The 20,381-nt window shown below is 43.0% G+C and overlaps 1 protein-coding gene across 2 annotated transcripts in view; it reads left to right on the plus strand.

Moving 5' to 3' along the window:
• Nucleotides 1-19,418, plus strand: part of CHMP7 (charged multivesicular body protein 7) — a 33,073-nt gene extending 13,655 nt beyond the window's left edge. For both annotated transcript variants that reach the window (XM_061592563.1, XM_061592564.1), the window contains exons 3-10: nucleotides 1,382-1,567; nucleotides 3,131-3,264; nucleotides 6,085-6,133; nucleotides 7,143-7,262; nucleotides 7,851-7,949; nucleotides 10,741-10,801; nucleotides 13,791-13,970; nucleotides 16,152-19,418. In XM_061592563.1, coding sequence (XP_061448547.1) covers nucleotides 1,382-1,567; nucleotides 3,131-3,264; nucleotides 6,085-6,133; nucleotides 7,143-7,262; nucleotides 7,851-7,949; nucleotides 10,741-10,801; nucleotides 13,791-13,970; nucleotides 16,152-16,222 — 900 coding nt within the window. In that variant the 3' untranslated portion in view covers nucleotides 16,223-19,418. The remainder of the gene's footprint in view (nucleotides 1-1,381; nucleotides 1,568-3,130; nucleotides 3,265-6,084; nucleotides 6,134-7,142; nucleotides 7,263-7,850; nucleotides 7,950-10,740; nucleotides 10,802-13,790; nucleotides 13,971-16,151) is intronic.
• Nucleotides 19,419-20,381: the final 963 nt, after the last annotated feature.

The following is a 20,381-nucleotide window of genomic DNA, read 5'->3' on the forward strand; positions in this document are numbered from 1 at the left end:
TTCAGAACCAGTGACGCAATGAATGATAGAAAGTTTTGTTTCTTCTCTGGTGAGAGATAACGCTCAGAGGCGCCTCTCAGACTGTAACATCTTGAAAAAGAGATAAAGTGTGTCCCCTCTGTTGCTATTTCTCTTTCATTGCTTTACTTTATACATCCTGCACATTGTAGCTACTTCAGCACAAAGGAAGAAGTGTTTCCAAAATACTTTGCTGGCGATAGATTTACGTCATACTGCTGAGTGGGCAGGCACATTAGCCCTATCTTTATCTCTTAATGGTGTCAATCTACCTCTCTTCCTCGCTTTCCTTAAGTTCTTATCTCAAATTAAGTTTCTTAGATTGATAAGTGTAGAAGTTCTTTATCAAGTTCTCGCTACTTAAGAATTATGAGAAACATAACAAGAATAAACAGATGCGCTTGCTTATCTCTGTAATACTGTATTTCCTTTGTTATGATTTTTAATAATATTATACTTTGTTTTGCTTATGAATCTTATATAAGGGTGCTGTCAATTAATAAACGTTGCTCTCTTTCCTGCCAGACTGTTGTCTGTGCAGTTTAGAGACCCCTCTTGATCAAGCAGTATTGTGTGTGTCTACTTTGTGTTTATGTTTGGTATCTGGCTGAGCCACTGAAACAGGTAAATTGAATTGTCAAACTCACCCTCCTATTCAGGGCTGAGGGGTGCATTAGCCCGCCTTTCTGGGAAGGGGAGGGAGCTTAGATTTGGACCCAACAATTCCATACCAATGTTTGTTCTGATTCTGTTTATTTTACTGCAAGTTAGATTCCAGAAGCAGGTGAGTTACAGATTTTCTGGTGATTACATAGTCCAAGTGTGAGGAACCTTTGGCCCTCCAGGTGTTGCTGAACTGCAACTCTCATCATCCCAGGCCCTTGGCCATGCTCGCTGGAGCTGGTGGTTATGGTTCAGCAACATATGGAGGGCCAAAGGTTCCCCACATCTAATGTAGTCTAGTCTGCAATTACTCCTTCTCAAGGATGAACAGTAAAAGCCATTCATCTAGAGCAGCCTTTCCCAAGCAGTGTGCCTCCAGATGTTGTTGGACCACAACTCCCATCAGCCTCAGCCACCATTGCCTATGGTCAGGAAAGATGGGAATTGTGGTCCAACAACATCTGGAGGCACACTGCTTGGGAAAGGCTGCCCTAGAGTGTAGTTTGCTCTGTATTATATTGTGAACTTTATGACCATTATAGGTGAGGACTGAATGACATCTGTAGCAAAGTCTTGTCTTGTCTGAATGATGTTGGGATACTAAGTAAGCAGTATTGTATTGGTTTGAACTTGGTACCTGCAATAGAGGCAAGAAATAAAGCTGAATGCAGATGGGGTTTTTTTTGTATGTTTGTTTTAGGAGAAGGCAGAAGAAGTGTATCATCTGTACCAGAATTCCACACTTTCTTCACATCCTGTTGTTGGCTTGTCAGAGTTGCGTTCCTTGTGTACCAGCATTTGTCCGGATGAAAGGACGTTCTGCCTGGTGTTGCTGCAGCTGCAGAAGGAAAAAAGGGTCACGGTTCTGGAGCAAAATGGCAATAAGGTACATAGTTAAAATGACTGCTTCAGGAGTTGTCTTTTATCTCTGTGTGGAAGTGATCTGGGCCAAGTAATGCCAGTCTTCCATTGGCCATTTTCCCTGTACTCACTCATCCAGCAAAAGGCATTCCCCTCTAATATGAAACAAAGTGGTAATAAAGATCTCTGCAGCACTTAGGTGAAGACCTAGTTAATAAAATAAGATAACTGCATTCAGCTGAATTTGTCATTTCATAATTAAAAATGGCAACAACGACTTCTGGGCGGGGGATAAGGTATGTCTCCATCTGAACTTTATGGCACCCCCCTCCAAAAAAAAAAAAAAGAAGACTGAGGTTATGGGGATTTGGGTTTATTTGGCTATGAATACTGTAATTCTTGCAAAAGCTCACTGTGTGCTGGATTGAATGCAGCTGACATCTTATTTTCTCTTCTAATCTCAAAATCATACTTCAGGCTATGTATGGTTAGACACTGGTCTAGAAGTATAAATTCCCTTTGTGCTGTCCTAACAAGGTAGCTGATGGATGAGGAGTGGGGGGAAAGAAAAAGAAACTCCTTTACCATGTGCAAAACAAAATAGGCAAGTGCAGTCAACTCTTGGTTTGCTATATGTTGGTGGACTGTAGCACAGACTGATATTGCTCTTTCTTCTGTATCTTTACTGATTGTGTTCAGCCTATTTGCACCCAAAACAAATTCATCTAGGTTGTGTGAGGAGCTTAACACAAGGAACTTATTTATTTGTTTTCTGCAATTATACAGCTGCATCCTATAACAAGGATTCTTCAGGCTGCTCACCAAGTAAAAACAGACAAATTAAACTATATTTATAAAACAATAAACTATAAACCACTTAGTTAAAAAAAACTGAACCACAATTAAAATACACATTAAAACCCAATTTAAAACTCAGAGGCTCTTACACTTTGTCTTGCTTCCACTGTCCCATATAATTTCTTATACTACTATATAGACCTAAAAATACAGTTCATAATTGCACAGAACTCGGGTAACAACTCCTCAATGTTTCACAAATGAAAATAGGGACATACTTATGACATGCCCTGTCACAAACATCACTGATTCCCCAACTTGCATTGCTGAAAGTTCCACTTTGACTGCTACATTCACTTACTCTTCAAGAGCCTTCCTGCACTGTTTTTAAAACCAGGATGATGTCTCTTCTTTTGGTTAAAGATATGCCAGAAAAACGCAATAATCTTAGAATTCATTAGCATCATATTCAAAATGTGTCTTGACCACTGTGTCAAATGACAGCTTGGACACTATGCTGTGCCTTAATCTATGTGCATGTGCTTTTACATATTTGCATTAGAGACAAGATGCATCCACTCACAATTCAAGAAATTTTAATTTCTGTAGACAAGGGTAAAATAGGTTGACATCTGAAGAACTCCAGCAACTCTAATAAAATATCCTTAAAATACAAAAATAGGGACAGTGATAGGTATTGGAAAGGACAGACTGTCCCTGGTAAATAAGAGACAATTGGCCCAAATGATGATGAGACATGATTTTGTGGCATAACAAAATTCTCTTTCAGATAATGAAATTTGCCCGAGGTCTTCACACCAAAGTGTCTCCAGTGAATGATGTAGACATTGGGGTTTATCAGCTGATGCAGAGTGAACAACTGCTGTCTCAGAAAGTGGAATCCCTGGCACAAGAAGCAGAGAGGTAATATGGGCTGTGTGTTATTTATCGCCTTAAAACTGCCAATTATGTCACAACTAAGGCATTGCTAAGCTGTGCTCCTTAAGGCAAAGGGCATCTCTGTTGCTGAACTACAATAGGACAAAATTTGTTAAGTTGTGACCTTGTTTTCATGAGGCATCTTTGGAAAAGTGGTTTGTTTGATCATTGGGTACAAAATATATGAGAGAACCCTCAGTAGCGATACCAAGATGGGCTGTGTGTGGGGGGAGAATGATGGTGGAATTGTAAACCATCCCCAGCCTTAGAAGTGTCACCTAGAGCAGTGGTTCCCAACCTTTATGAGTACAGGACCCCCTTTGTAAGGTCAAAAAAAATTGTGACCCCCACATACTAATTGTTGTAATTTTAGTCTCTGTTAATTGAAAATAATACACAATGAAGTGTTAAGTAATGTCATTTTGTTATTCATCTCAACAACAAATATGATGATGATATTTATTTGATTATATTTATTATCTGCCCTTCACCAGAAAGTCCCAGGGCAGATTACAGAATATAAACAACTTCTAACAAATTTTGAAGGATAGTCAACTTACTAGGTAACTAGGCGCTTTACGCACCAACCCCATACACATATGTACACACGCACACCCAAACATGCACACACACATCCCAGAGCTCCCAAAACACACATATCCACCCCCAACACCCACCCCCAACACCCACCCCCAGGGATGTGCACACACACAGAGGGACTCCAGAACAGGCCCCTCCCAAAATGAATCTGCTCAGATGAAACTCACAATGTGAAGAAGAGTGAAACCAGGCCACATTCACACCATGCATTGATTCCGTTATTATTCCACTTAAATAATCATGGTTTCCCCCAAAGAAGCCTGGGAAGTGTAGTTTGTGAAGTGTGCTGAGAGGAGGCTCCTACAGTTCCCTGAGTGGTTTTAACATTCCAGCCCAGCTCCCAGGAAACTCTGGGAATTGTAATCTGCGAGGGGAACAAGGGTCTCGTAACAACTCTCACCACCCTTAAGAAACTACATACTTTGGGGGAAGCCATGACTGTTTCAAGTGGAATAATAGTGGAATAAATGTACAGTGAATGCAGCCCAAGAGCGTTCAGGTGACCCAATGATTTAACTGTTGACAGGTTCTTAAAATCAGGCTCATACATCCATGGTATAACTGAGTTAATGAGAAGGCTGGTGCTGTTTTGCAACTGTCAGAGATTGGAAGTCTGGTTGAAGCGATGTAAGTTTCAACCTTAAATCTGGTTCCACATCTAACTTGTTTCGATATTTTGATTTCAATGCAACAAGTGCATTGGCTTCTCCCCCCCCTTTCTCCCCCCCCCCCAGCAAGAAAAGGGATTCCTCTTACTTTTCAAGAAGCTACCATGCTGGGAGGGAAGAAGAAACATGCCTTCTGACTTTTTCAGCCCAGCGCTGCTCCCCCTTCATCAGAGAGGAGAAAAGCCTTGGTAAAAGCTGCTCCTGCCTCCACTCCCTTTTCCCTTTACTGCAGGTTTTCAATCTGGGCTGGCTTCCTCCTGCACTCCGTGTTTGGCAGGAAGATGTGCAGTGTAGGCACTCTAGAATGGGAGTGATCCAGATTGCATGTGTAGTGGCTGCCTGGCAGAAAATTACCAGATACAGAATGTATGTTGAGTAGTTTTAAGCTGTGCAACCACTATGCATACAAGCTGAATCACTTCTGTTGAAAAGAGCTTGCAGTACACACCTTCCTGTTCAGCCCGAGCCATCCAGTTCAGGAGGAAGGCGGCTAGTAGGTGGCGGTGCAGCAGCGTTATGTCTGGGACTGGGGAAGAAGCGTTTCGCACCCTTAACTAACATGCAGCTGCAGTGCCTTTAGTTTTGAACTTGTTTCAGGATTTCTCACAAAATTCCCTAGAATGACATCACAAACACACACACACTGAGCCTCATCTGCTGCCCACCCAGGAAAGATAAGGTGCCTGAAAGCCTATCTGTGGGCATGAGATTTTACACAGGTGTTGACTTGGGGGGGGGAGGTATCTTACCTGATTTTCCTTATATAATTCTATGAGGCACCGTATGCATTTGAGAGCATAACACTAACACCACCCTGGGAGTAATCTCGCCTCCGTGTAGCTTCCTGTTGCTCCAGAGACCTCCCACCCTCCATGCCCTCACCTGCTGCCCGCCCCAGCCTCAGCCCTGCACTGACCATTCTGCCCTCCGAGGAAAACCACCTTGAACTTGCGCGGCAAGTTGCCTGCTGGCTCCTCCCGGTGCCAACATGACAGGCAAGCAGGGCTGGAAGCGGGGGCTGGGGTGGAGGAGGAGGAAGAAAGGAAGGAAGAGGACCCAGCCAGGGAGAAGGGAGGGAAAGGCGGCCAAGTAGCTGGGCTGGGCTGACCAGAAAAAGACACCGCTCCAGCGGAGCTCCAGCCGCCTCACAGCCAATTGTGTTACTTCCACTCTGCAACTACGCTCCCCCTTCGTGGATTTAGGCAGGAAGGGTGAACTCATCCAGTGCCGTGGGAGGCGACAATGGGAGCATCATGAGAGCAACATCATGAGTGGGAAAGGTTACACTGCTGGCAGCGGGTTAGGACCATAGAGATAGAAATGGAGTAGAGCCAACACTCCACCCGTGGCTTACCTTTATTTGCAGTTCCTTTTAAAAAAAATTCTGTCATCTTCGCAACCCTTTTCTGATTGTTTCGCAACTCCCTTGGGGGCCGTGACCCCCAGGTTGGGAATCGCTGACCTAGAGATATTATTTTTCGTGAAGACCAATACATAATAAATAAGAAACTGAGCTGCTTACACTTTGCTTTTGTAGATGTAAAGAGGAAGCTCGGAGTGCATGCAGAGCTGGAAAAAAACAGCTGGTAAGTTTAGTTAGGCTGCAGTGCAATATATGTCTACTCAGAAGTAAGCTCCATTGGGTTCAACGGGAGTTACTCCTAGGTAAGTGTGGATTGGATTGCAGTCTAAGTTGGTGTACATTTTTTTAGTTAGGCAGCAGACCTTGAGACCAAAACTGGCTTCTGATGGTTGCTTACCATGTTTGATACATACAGGTCCAAAGCTGCCCTACTCCGAAGGTCTTGTGTTTTGGTGAATTTAGTGCCTGCCAAGCCTATTGTTGAGGAAGAGGGGCATGTCACTGTTGTGCAAGGACCTTTCCATGTGGCTGTTTATGCACATGCTCATTTTGCAGTATGGGGTGTGTGTGTCTTCTGTCAAGGTGCTGTTTCTTTTGAAGGAATGCTTCATTTTCTTTTGCATTCAGAGCACAGTATCATCTTTTCCCAGCTTACAGAACTATCACTTGACCTGTTGGATATTTTTGAATGGCGATCGTTACCATTTAGTGATAGAGTTGACATGTACTGTGGAGATAAACACACTCTCCACAGATACCTTTTGTGTGTGTGCTTTGAGAGAACTGAATGCTTCCTTGCTATACAACTCCAGTACATGAGCACTTAAACAAAACCACAAAATACATGCAAAGTGAAACACAACAGCAAGATTCCTCCCTCCTATCTGTATCAGCCAACTGCAATTTCAGGACCTTGGTCTGTAACTTTTTGAATGCTGTGTATTTCTCCTCTCTAGTACTGAAATGCTTATTTACCTTAAAGAAATGAGCAACAGCTGCAATTATTTCTTGCTGTGTCCCAGCTGCAAGATTATCCTACAGATAGACCAGTATTGTATTTAGGACATGCATTCACTTACATCTGGATAACCTTTGAGGTTACTTATCTGCAGGCTGAGGGGAAGCCAGCCGCTTTGTATGCCCTCCTGCACTGAGATCACTGTTTTGTTTTAGGTGGGGAGTTATTAGGTTGCTCTTGGTTTTTGATCAAAACTGTACCTCTATGTTCTTAGGCACTTAGATCTTTGAAATCCAAGCGAAGAACAGAAAGACGCATTGCGGAACTTCACTCCAAGCTGGATGTGGTACAAGGCATTCTGGATCGGATATACACCTCTCAGACAGATCAGATGGTATTCCTGAACTGATGTCTCCCCACTGACTCCTTTTTGCTATGTTTAATCCTGCTCTTTGGGATTTCTGTTTGAGGATCTGCTTTGTAGTGGAAATACCACATTCTTTTCACTGCAATGTTGATTGACATGTCAATTTTGGGCTTGCTCATACTCATCTTACTCTAGTATCTTACCCTAGAATGGAGGTCACCAATATGGTGTTCTCCAGATGTTGTTGGACTCCAGCTTCCATCAGTCCAAGCCTGCACGACTAATAGTCAGGCCTGATGGGAGATATAATCCAGCAATGTCGAAAAGGCTTCACATTGGCTACACTGGGCTAAAATTTCCTTTCTATCTCTTAATCTCTCTTCCTGACACAGTACTTGTATTGGTCTTGGCACATCTGTTGCCAGTTGATCCACTTTGCCTGTTGTTGTACATAGGTCAGGATGCTCCTTGTGAGATTGCTTTTTACCTGGTGTCTCTCTGTGCCTTGCCCAGGCAAGGCGTTGCTGAGGCAGACTGGCTATTAAACAAAGTTGAAGAACTGCAACAGACTAGTAAATTTAAAATAACTGTCTGTTTTCTTTCCTCCTAATTAAGGTATTTAATGCTTACCAGGCTGGAGTGGGAGCTCTGAAACTGTCCATGAAAGATGTCACAGTGGAAAAGGCAGAGAATCTGGTGGATCAGATTCAAGAGGTATTTTAAAAAGAGTGTATACCCTGGGTAAAGAGAGTGTACGTGTATTGGGCTCAAGTGCCTGCAGGAGGAAGGGGACCATTGCTGTCCAGGGAAGGAGAGCCGTTTGCTGCTGCTGTCTGCCAGCCTGCCTGCTGGCTTGCTGCTGCTGCTCGGCTACCAGGTACTCAACCAGCTGTTGCTGATTTCTTCCACTGTCCCTTCTCTGGAGGGGATACATAAGCTGGCTGGCTGAGGTGCCTTCTGCTTTGTCTGCCTTTTTGTGGGTCCTGAGTCATGTGCCTGGGAGAGAGGACTCAGAGCCAAGTGGGGAGACCTGAGGGGGCCCCAATTGGTGTAGTGACAGGTCAAGGGAGATACGGCATTGTGAGGAGGACTTGCCAGGTAAGGGGAACGCAGCCCAGACACTTAATGACTATGCCTTGTTCCGGTCCTCCCCGCACCCGCAGGTTTGTTGGTTGCTCTATCAGCCAGCTCTCAGGTCTCCAGATGCTGCTCCTAAATGCCAGATCTCCCTCATTCATGATTTAATAGTGGATGAGGCAGCCGATCTGGCATGTATAACCGAGATCTGGGTGGGTGAGCAGGGGGGAGTCAGTCTCTCCCAGCCATGCTCACCAGGGTACCTGGTTCAGCATCAGGGTAGACCTGAGGGCCGGGGAGGGGGGGTTACTGTGGTCTATAGGGGCTCTATCTCCCTCTGCAAGCACCCTGTTCATGTGACTACTGGTCTGGAGTGGTTGCACCTTGTGTTGGGTCAGCAGGACAGACTGGGGATTCTGTTGGTGTACCGCCCACCCCGCTGCCCAACAGACTCCCTAGCTGAGCTGACAGAGGTGGTCTCGGGTGTACTGCTGAGATCCTCCAGACTGTTGGTTCTGGGGGATGTCAACATCCATGCCAAGGCCACCTTATCCGGGGCAGCTCAGGATTTCATGGTCTCCATGACAACCATGGGACTGTCCTAATATGCCATTGGCCGAACACATGTAGCAGGGCATACTCTAGATTTGGTTTTTGCAACTGGACATGGTGTTGGTGATCTGAATGTGGGGGGCCTTGCATCAGTCCCTCTGTCATGGACAGATCACTGCTTGCTGAAGTTTAGACTTGAGGCTCAGGTAGCCTTGGTGGCACAGAGTGCCTTCTACCAACTTCGGTTGGTGGCCCAACTACGTCCCTATCTGGACAGGGATAACCTGGCTTCAGTTGTCCATGCTTTGGTAACCTCCAAATTAGATTACTGCAATGCACTCTACGTGGGGCTGCCTTTGAAGACGGTTCAGAAACTGCAACTTGTGCAAAATGCAGCAGCCAGATTGGTAACAGGGACCAGACGGTCCGAACATATAAAACCGATTCTGGCCCGCTTGCATTGGCTGCCTGTATGTTTCCCAGCTCGATTCAAGGTGCTGGTTTTGACCTATAAAGCCTTACATGGCTTGGGACCACAATACCTGATGGAACGCCTCTCCCGATACAAACCCACCCGTACACTACGTTCAAGATCAAAGGGCCTCTGCGTGCCTACTCCAAGGGAAGCTGGGAGGGTGGCAACAAGGGAGAGGGCCTTCTCAGTGGTGGCCCCCAAATTATGGAATGATCTGCCTGACGAGGTGTGCCTGGCGCCAACACTGTTATCTTTTCAGCGCCAGGTCAAGACTTTCCTCTTCTCCCAGGCATTTTAGCATGTGTTTTTAAATTGTTTTAAAAAGATATGTTTTAAATTTGTATATTTGTTTTTAATGTTTTTAGTTACTGTAAACCGCCCAGAGAGCTTCGTATACAAATACAATAAATAAATAAATGTGTCAGTTGTTTTGGATTGAAGAACTGGAACCATCTTTATATAAGTATTAGTTAAACAGTAGTGATATTGTTGCTGCAGGTTGTTTCATAGCTTTCTGTAAAATGGTTTCTGTATCTGCTTTTCCTTAACCTCTCTTATCAGGCTTTATTTCAGGTTTCAGGGTGGTGTAGTGGTTAGAGAGAGGTAGGAAACATTGGTCTGGGGGTCAAAATGTGGCCCTCCAGACAGTGGTGGCTGGTGCCTATTGGCACTGGTGGGCAGAAGGCAAGGAGCCTAAACAATAGGTGGAGCCAGAGCCAATGACAGACAGAGCTGCCTAATTCTGGTTTTGTCCCCATCTTCCTCCCTGTTGACTTCTACAAGGGAACCACTGAGACAGGAGTGGGGAGGTGACAGACAGGACCACCCCCAGGGCTGGCTGTAAGTAGGAAGGCAGGTGGATGGGGGCTGGCCGAGGGCAGACTGAGGTTGGTGGGGCAGTGCCTCACTTGCCCTAATGGAGCAGCCTCCACTGCCTCTGTCTGTTTGGCATGGCCCTCACTGGTCTTGCTCCCCATCCTCCTTTAGTTCTTTTGCCTGGCTGGGACTGTCCTTGAACTGTACTAATGCCTCTGGCATGCCTGGATGGAGAGATGTGACATACTTCTGACGTGTGTGGGCTACTAGAGTCGCATCCACTGCCCAACCCATCATTGCCATGTAGCCCCCAGAAAGTTGACCATCAGGGAATGCAGCCCTCAGGCTTAAAAGAGTTCCCCATCCTTAGTCTAGAGTGCTGGACTTCAGGCTATGGAGATCCAGGTTCAAATCCTTTCTCAGCCATAAAGCTTGCTGAATGATTGTGGACTAGTCACTATAGTCTACCTTGCAGGATCATTGTGGGATGAAAATAGCGGGTACTGTGTCTGCTACCCTAAACTCCTTGAAGGAATGGTGGAATAAAAATGTCATGCATGTCTGTATTTCTGCTTCTTTTTTCAGCTTTGTGACACCCAGGATGAAGTAGCCCAGACCTTAGCAGGAGTTGGAATCAATGGCTTAGGTGAGTCCAAACTACTAAGCTTTGAAGCCCTTCTCATTAGCTCTTATTCCTTACAATCCCACGTTCAGTCACTTGACAATAGCCTTCCCCAGATGGCAATCCTGGTTGCCCTTACATGAGTTGTAGTCCAAAACATCTGGAGGACACCAGGCTGAAGAAGGCTGATGTATTATAGTGGCTCTTGTTGCCTGTAAAAGGCAGGGTCCCATTCCCAACGATAATGCTTTGCAACAAGTGGAAGCTTTGAGTTTTTGGAATGAAAATGGATTAGCTTACATGCCTGTCAGCTCTTTACACCCTGGGTTGTGTATCTATAACGTTAGCTTCACTGTAGATATTCTCTCACAATTATTTGTAGACACATGCGTGATACAGACAAGAAATATCTGAAGGAAATTTGGATTCAAATTATAACCAGTGCAATTTAAAAATAACCTAGTCTTAAACTAGGTTACAAAAAAAAAATGAATTTTCAGTTACTGTCTTACTGAAATAATGATTAGCAAGTTTGTTTCTGGTTCATCCCTCCCCCTGGTATCTTCTGGCTGTTGCGGCACCTCATGCACACAATATACATATGTGGTAGAAGTGATTACATATTTTTATTTATTTATTGCATTTAAATCTGACCTTTCATCCAAGGAACTCAAGGTAGTGTGCGTGGTTCCCTCAAATCCACTTCTTGATTTATCCTCACAACAACCCTGGTTAGGTTGACAGACAGTGACTGGTCTAAGATCAGCCAGTGAGCTTCATGGGTGATTGGGAATTTGAACCCGGGTCCTAGTCTGACACTAACAGAGACAGATGGAGCCTTGTGGGCCCTTGGGCAGGCACTTGACCACCTATTTTTGTATTGATGTTGTATTTCTGAATTCAAACCACTGCACTACACTGGCTGAGATACCTTAAAAGTATTGAAATAAGGTAGCAGATGTTGTTATACAACTAGGTATCCCTTTTCTTTGTCTGCATTGAGATGCTTACTGGGGTACATAGAGGTGGGGTACATAGAGGGTAGTACATCAAAACTTCTTGACCTGATGATGAAAGCAAAGAGAGAACTTGCTTAAATATGGACAGATTTTGAAGGTCCCTTAACTGGAGGACTGCTTAAAAAATATTTTTAAGGAAACTCTGTACATGGTTAAATTTACACACACAATCAGAATTTGGGAAGACAGAAGGAATGCTAATAGAATCTATTTTATGAAAGCTGATATATAGTTTTGAATTTTAGGAGCATTGTACCAAAGCGTTATTAATATTTTGGGAATGTTTTAAATTTACTATTCATATTTAATATTAATCTCTTTGACATTCTTTCTGTTCTTTGAGTATATGTCAACTCAGACAAATTGTCTATTTGTTAAGTAATTTCCTTCGTATGAAATGGACTGCCTTCAAGTAGATCCCGACTTATGGAGACCCCATGAATAGGGTTTTCATGGTAAGCGGTATCCAGAGGTGGTTTACCATTGCCTTCCTCTGAGGCTGAGAGGCAGTGACTGGCCCAAGGTCACCCAGTGAGCTTCATGGCTGCGTGGGGATTTGAACTCTGGTCTCCCAGGTCATAGTCTAACACTCTAACCACTACACCACACTGGCTCTCCTTCCTTTGTGTAATACCTATCAAAGTTTTAATTTAATAGTTAACTGCTTTCTCTGTTGCTCTCTAGCACCCCTGTGGTAACTGTAATGTAACTCCTATAGTGGTTATTATATAGACACTCTTATCCCCAATTGCCCTGAAGCCAGCAAAGTTCCTTTTACAGTAGGGCCCCGCTTCTCAGCACCCCGCTTTTTGGCATTCTGTTAATACGGCACCAGCGGGGTGATCAGCTGGAGGGGGGGCTGGAGCCCCCGCACTCCAACTGATCACGCTGGAGGAGGGGAAGTTCTCCTCCTTGGGGGTGGTCAGACTCACGAACTCCAGCTGATCACACCAGAGGAGGGGGAAGGTCTGCTGTAGCTCGCTACAGCCAATCTTCTCCTCTTCTGGTACGATCAGACTCCTGCTCGAGCTGGTGCAATCAGTGGGTTAGGTTCCAGACCCCCGCACTACAGCTGATCTGCTTTTCGGTGGTTTTCGCTTTCCGGCGGGGGCCTGGAACCTAACCCGCTGTATGAGTGGGGCCCTACTGTATAGCACAAAAATGTTGTTGTTTCGATTTCTTACCCACCCTTCTCTGTAAGATCCCAGGGCAGATTGCAACAGTTTAAAATACATCATTAAAATAAATAGTGTTTGTTTTAAACAATTAATGTTTAAAGCAAACAGTTTAAAGCAAATAATGACACGGTGGGTTCCAAAAAATACAACTCAAGTGTCAAAGACCAGGATAAAGAGGTAAACATGCAGCTGTTTAAGTGGTACTGTGTTCTGTTTGAAGTGCCTTTGCAAACTTCTTGATTTCTTGACTTTCTGAGCTTGTTCAGTGAACTAACAACTGCTCACAATTGCTTGTTGCTCCAGCACTCTGTTTATGTGAAGGATTCTTAAAAAAGCTCCCACTAATAGAATGGGCACTGTTTCTTGCCTTATGTGGAGAGGTCAGATGTTACTCTTTTAAAGGCCAGTAATCCCAGCAGTCAGAAATTGATGTAAGGCAATCTTCAGTGGTTCTTTGCATCACGTCTTATTGACAGCCATGGCTTGGATTTGCATTCCTAAGAGCTAGGCAATCTCTTCCCATAGCAGTGCACAAACTGGAAAACAACAACAATTGCATTCACAGTAATTGTGAATTGGTCAAAATAGTAAGAGAGCATGTTTCAAGCTCTTACCCTTCTTACAGATCTTAAGAAGGTTGCAGTACACCTTATGGATATGCATCCTGCAGTTTGTCTTCACTATTGAGGTCATCTTCCAATCCTGTGTGTTACTTAGAACTAAGCCCTGGTGAACTCTCTGGGACTTGGTTTGGAGTAAATGTACCTAGGGTCAAGCTGCATGTCTCACAATAAAGTTTTTCTTCTGTAATATCAGAGGCTGACACTGAGGAACTGGAAAAGGAGCTGGACAATCTTCTCCTGGACTCTTCAAAAGATCTTCTGGACCTGCCTTCAGTTCCACAGAAGCCATTGTTTCCTGAGACTGTAGCGCTTCCAAGCATCTCAGATGCTGAACTTGAAGCCGAGCTGGAGAAGCTCACTCTTTCAGATGGAGGTATGTGTTTTCCTAAGTCTAATGTGTCTCTTAATTCACCCAGTTTGCATGCTACAGTAAACTGTAGTTAATGGATTATTCCCATTAGTGCATAGGAGAAACAAACCACAATCCTTGGCTTTGCATTATGTCTGAACTTGGGATCATGGCTTGTTTTGCTCCAAACAAACTACAATCTATAGCCATGGTTTGTTCTTGATTTTGAGCAAAACAAACCACAAACCCTGGTTCAGACATGATATGAAATGAGGGACGGTAATTTTTCTTCCCTGTATGCTAGTGGGGAAAAGCAAAGTAGGCACAATCAGCATGTTCATGGTAAACTGTTAACTATAGTTTGTTGTGACATGCAAACAAGGCCGATGTCTGCAAAGGGACCAGCCGGCTCCCTATAGGGTTACCTTATATCTTTATATGCCCTCTTTCTTCCTAAGTGTATCCTTTGTTGTTTTCCTGAGTTGGTGGTATGGTTGTCTGGGCTTAGCTAGGTAGATCTTGTGCCTTTTTCCAAAGAGTGTTCTGATTCTTGAGGTAATTGAAAGTACTGAATCTTATTCAGCTCTACATCTCTTCTGTCTAGCTGTCCTTACAGTGCCACTTCCTCTAGGTTCTTGTGTTTCACAGTTATAGAATCATGCAATCATAAAACAGTAGAGTTGGAAGGGGCCTATAAGGCCATGCAACACCCTGCTCAGTGCAGGAGTCCAAGTTAAGGCATACTCGACAGGTGGCTGTCCACTCATCTCACTATCCTTCTGAGCGTAACATTGACTGCTACTCTGATGCCTTTTTTTGGAATTGAAACTTAGATACAAAAGTGTATAATGGCTGTGTTAGGGTTTAAAATTTTTGATTGTTCAAAACCTGCAAAGGGGTTCAGCTTCACAAACAACAGCTTCCCAAATGTGTAGGTGAGAAGTTCACCAAGCACATTTACTGGACCAACCCAGAGACAGCCATAGGTTAATTAAGGTTTTTTATTAATTAGCAAGAAAAATTGACAAACACCTTCTCACACCCTTCTCACACAGTCAGTACTTAAATACTTACAAGACTAAAGCTGAATAGAATAATATATTTTACATCCCTGGAGGTGAGACCTCTCATCAGTATTCTGAAGAGAAGACCCCAGTCGCATTCCCTGTAGTTAATTAAATATTCTTTCCAATTACCCACACCAAACTCATTGTAGTGTCACCAGTGAGGTAAACTTCTAGCTATCGTATTGGTTCAATGCAAATACATGTGTTACCTGTGACACTAGGTCCCTGTTCTCATGTGTGTTTTTACTCCTGTTCAGGAGTGATCTTCCCTGTTTTTGTGGTCAGTATGTGACCCTACTTCTCTGTACTTAGGTCCTACCATGTTAACTCATCTCCATCTAACCACCCCAAAAATAGGTGTCCAATGAAATCATGTCTGACCACAGCTCTTAGTAACACCTACACATATGCCCTGTCTGTGTCTATTCTGGCAGTTTTTCTGTTGAAGTTTTGGTTCTCCATTTTCACTGGTCCCTTTGTGTTCTTGTCCTGTTGTTTCAACATGGGTACCAGAATGTATTTGCAATATCAGCTATTAGTGCTTCCTTTGGTACCTATATATCATCTGCTCTTTTACCCATATCTTTGTGTCCACGATATCACTTCCCCTTTTCTTCTTTTGCACTATTTTGATTTTCCTAATTCAGTACAGTGAAAACCACTAAGCAGCATTTATAATATTCAGACACATAAGCACATCTGCCAAAATATAAAATCCTTAATCTCAAAAATTCTAACAGTTTGTAAGCCTGGCCTTCCCCAGCTGTGGGTGAGTAGTCTACCCATAGACTTCTGTGTGTGGTAGACCTGGTCTATTGCCTGCAGAATCTCAGGAGTAGACCTTCCTTCTTTCTAGCTTTGAAAAGTTCTATGTTCAACAGCACCTATTTAGCAAAGGATATGCCTATTAATACTTGGTTATTTATATAATTATCAGTGCACATGGAGTTTTACAGAGCAATAGAATAAAAAGACAAGTCTCTGCCCCATGGAGCTTACAATCTAAATTTTAATTGAGGGTGGGCATTGATAACAAGAAATGCACATGAGATTACATGTCCTTAAGTTTGTTGCTGCCATGGTTACAAGTGTGCTTGACCTCCCTTTCTCCTCTCCTCTCTCTTCCTTTTTGCTTCAGTTATAGGATCGGCACAAAAGACTGACTCAAACTCTTCTGAGCCCAAAAGAGCTCTGGAATTGCATCTCTAATGACTCAGTACCACCTTCCTACTATGAAGATGTCTTAAACTTTGGTGACCATAACTGCAAAAGTTACTTGTGGAATGTGGGCTAACATTGCCCTTGCTAGATGGCACTTTTGTAAGAGACAGGATGTACCCGCCATGACAATGCATCATCTTTCAAACATATCCCAACTTTTGTCACCGTTTTCTTTTCAGTGCCAAACTACAGTGTCTCTGGTTGACGTGTTCACCTGTGTTGCCAGATGACATGCTGAAGGCCCTTCTACTACTTAATGGAACTGAACCTAGTTGTGACAGCCATTGGAGAGAATCAGAAATGCAATAGGATTACAGTTTTCCCTGGCATCCAGCTGTTGTGTGTGGCTGTGCAAAAACACTTGGTGCACATGATAAGATACTGACTGGTAGCCATCCCTTGGCAACAGGCATACACACATGTTGATGGGCTTTCTTTTCTTCCTTATCTGTGTTTGCACGATTGTGGACAACATAGATGTGTGACAGTTTTATTGTAGGATACTTTTTTTAGTTGCTGTTCCTACAAGGAGGTAGCATTTGCCAGCACAAAATGTAACTTACCCCCCTTTCACCAATACTAGTGTAGCCTTAAAGGGACCTGCAAAGGATTTTAAAATGAAGGTGTTTAGTTTATAGTTGCTGCTTGAAGATGATTATCTTTTGATGTTTAAGAAAGTGCTTGTCAGTTTACCTGCAGGAAGAGTCAGCAACATTTTATCTTCTGCTTTGGTGCAATGCTTCCTTTAGTATTCCTGATGGATTTATGATGAGCCTTTTAATCAGAAATGTATAAATGATGGCTGTGTATCTTCTGAGAGGCTCTTTAGTCACATACGCCAGAAGATCTTTAAAAATGGCAGAAGTTTGGAGATCAGCATCTCTGCACCTGACTCATTTCTTGGGGAGAGTTGCTGTTTCCTATTAACACAGGAAATAAATTTGCATGATGGAAAAGCTAATGGGTAAAATGTCAATTAGCCTATTGGGATGACTTTTACCTATATTGGGAAAAGTGCAATTGTTTTTCCCCTCTGTAGATCACCTTTTACAAAGCTGGGCTTTTACAAAGCTGTAGATCACCTTTTACAAAGCTGCATTCTTTCTCAATGGCGGTTGCTTTCTGTGTGGCCAGAATAATTGCAAGAGGAAGAGCTGGCACTTTGCTTGTGTTGTCAGTGCACTGCATGGTTCTCGGTGAAGTACACAGGCAGTGGGAACTAGATATATAGTGAAAAGCTGTCATAAGTAGTGCCTGCCAGTACACTTGCAGCCTGTTCCAAGACAAGAGTATATGCTCTTAGGCACAGTGGTCTTATGGCATCTGCTACTGACTGAGTTTTGATTCAGGAAAAGTGGAGAGACTTTTTTTTTTTTGAAATATGAAATCTGCTTATATTGGGGAGGGGGAAAACACCTGGCCTTGTATCTTTCATGTGCTCTGTCAGAATCAATACTTTGCTGATTCCCTGCAAGATACTTGCACTGTGTTCTCTCTCTGTGAAGGCAGATGACAAGTGGGAGTTGTATTAAATAACTTTAATGGCATACTCTTCATTTGCTTGGAAAGCACATAAGAGAGAGAGAGAAAAGTAATCACTTTTTAAAAATAACCTATGATGTAATAAAGGGAAGAAAAGACTTCTAGTCCTCTCTATACTTGTGAACAATGTTCACTTTGCATAATATTCTCCCTTCACAGTTTGGGATTTTTTGAAAGCAGGCTTCCTCTTGGCTATCAGGAATAGCACTTGGGAAAGCAGCCTTTTAAATAATCAGCATCCTGGATTCTGATGTGTCTGAATCTTTTTTCTCTTCTTGTAATGACACATCCTCTGTTGCCTCTAACTGATGTTGCTACTTGCACTTTGTCTTGTTCGTTCGACCATGACATTGCCAAGTGCTTTTGCTATTTAATTCCTACAATCAGCACCAGAGGGCCACACACCATAATCTCCATGTTAAATCATATGCCGAAAGAGCCTAACATTTCATTTTGACTTTTCCTTTTGTATCTAATCACTATGCTTTTCCACAGGGTATGTTCACCTCGTTCAATATTTTAGATGCAAATATTAATTTCACATGTGCTTTCTCCTTTGCTGCCATTTCACAGTGTTCTTTTTCTCCACAGGTCTAGCCTAATTTTTGGTATAAACTTAACTCTGTGCATGTCATGTTTTCTCTGAAAGAAAAAAAGTGCCTAAAAATCAGGTAATGCCGTAGGAATTTTGATCCTTATTATGCATTGCAGAAACGTCTGGGTTTAGGTGTGCTACAAAGAGTTAGAAAGCTTTTTGCATTCTGTCAACTTGGTTTTCAGAGGCAAAGTACACATGACATAGTTTGGCATTGCATAGCTCATCTTTCTTTCACAAATTACTGATTGAAATAGGCTGATGGAAGGGGCACATTAATCCTTTGTTCTTGATGCTTTGTCCTGATTGGAATTGTACCCACTTCTCACACAACCTGCTATTTGCCATGGAAGTAAAGCTCTTACTGGTACCAATTCCTTCCATTGCAAATAATAAGCCTGGGGGCAGGGGTGTAAATGTTGATTGGGAGCATGGCAGGAGCAAAGGGTTAAAGGCCCCCTCCACTCACACCACAGTCCCAGTCCAACCACTCACACACACACACACACACACACGAGCAAAATTATGTGACAAATATTGCATTAGTTTGGTTCTATGCTTGCCTTTTCCAGTGGCAGCTCTGCTCTTCCCCCAAGCAGTATCCCAAAATAGTTATAAATGGAAAATAATACCCAATCTTGTTAGAGATTTCATTAGTTGTGCTACTAAACCATAGAGGCTTGCTTTATGGCTGGCCTATGGTGCTAGTTCCAAGCCATGCATCTCCGGTGAATGAGTACGAGGTCTAGTTCTCTCTGAGGTGAAAGACCTCTGCAGACCCACTTATTCACCTGCATGGAATCCCTGGTTGCCTGTTGCTGCCAGGCTAGTGCTTTAAAAGGCAAAGGGGTTGTTTATGCTGGACTATTTGTAATCTGCCCTTTTAAAAAAACTATAATTCTTTGCCCAAGCAATCCAGATTCTACTTTAAAAAAAAAAAAAAAAGTTGAATTCTGTGATCTGATTGAGCAAATTCACACAGTTCTGCATTTTTTGGCTCCTGGGAGGAAGGGCGGGATATAAATTTAATAAATAATTATTTCAGTATGTTATTAATACAGATTTTTTATTGTTTATTTATTTTTGCTAGTCATGGGAGGAAGAAGGATATTGAAATCCTACCCCTATCCACTGGAAATCCCGTTCAACCAGATTCAGCCTCCTAGGGTGCTTACACTATTTTAAAACATATCTTTGTAGCCTTTAGGACTAGAAACCCTTTGTTAAAAAAAAGAATCTGAGATTTCAAGGGTGCTGACTTTTGTGCCTGGTGCCACACTTATGGCATATATTCATGCACAGCCCTGCCAATATGCACTAGTTCTAAGGGATTTATCTGTGCTCTTGAGTCCCAAATGCATTACAAACAGCTCTATTCTGCAGTTCTCCCAGCAATTAACTGTCCCAAGGTTTAATGCAGGAATAATTATTTTCCTTGCCTAGCCTCAAATCCTAGATCCTTGGGATCAATACTGGGTTTTTTTCTTGCTGCTTTCAGGACAGGATCCTGTTTTCCCCTCTAATCATCTGTACAGCATACAAGAAGCAGAGGTGTTATTGTGTGTTGGTATCTAAAATATTTGGTGCTCTGGAGGGTTGGAAGAGGCATTCAACAATTAGTACTGAACAGCTTGTACCTTTCTTGAAGTGGCTTGTAATTTTCATGCTCCAGCACGAAGTGGGAATGTAATCAAGACAAATGAAGAAAAAGGAAATCTAAAGTCAAAATTGTTAAAAGAGGGCAATTTATGGACGTGAGAGAGAGATTAAAGCAGCTAAGAATTTGAATGATGTCCTGGTGGTTGATGAAATACTTAGTGAAATGTAAGGGTATCTATATTGCACTGTGTAGTTACTCAACCACACATGGGTTGGAACTGTATTCCTTGTGCTCTCACCCCAATCCAAATTGTGCACCAAAATAACTCAGGGGTCATGCTTCAAATGTGTGCAAACTTTCTTATTTTCTTTGTAGTTAATTGGAATGTGCTGTGTGAATTTGAATGTTGA

The sequence above is a fragment of the Rhineura floridana genome, chromosome 12, assembly GCF_030035675.1.
Source record: "Rhineura floridana isolate rRhiFlo1 chromosome 12, rRhiFlo1.hap2, whole genome shotgun sequence".
In the NCBI taxonomy this organism is placed as follows: Eukaryota; Metazoa; Chordata; class Lepidosauria; order Squamata; family Rhineuridae; genus Rhineura; species Rhineura floridana.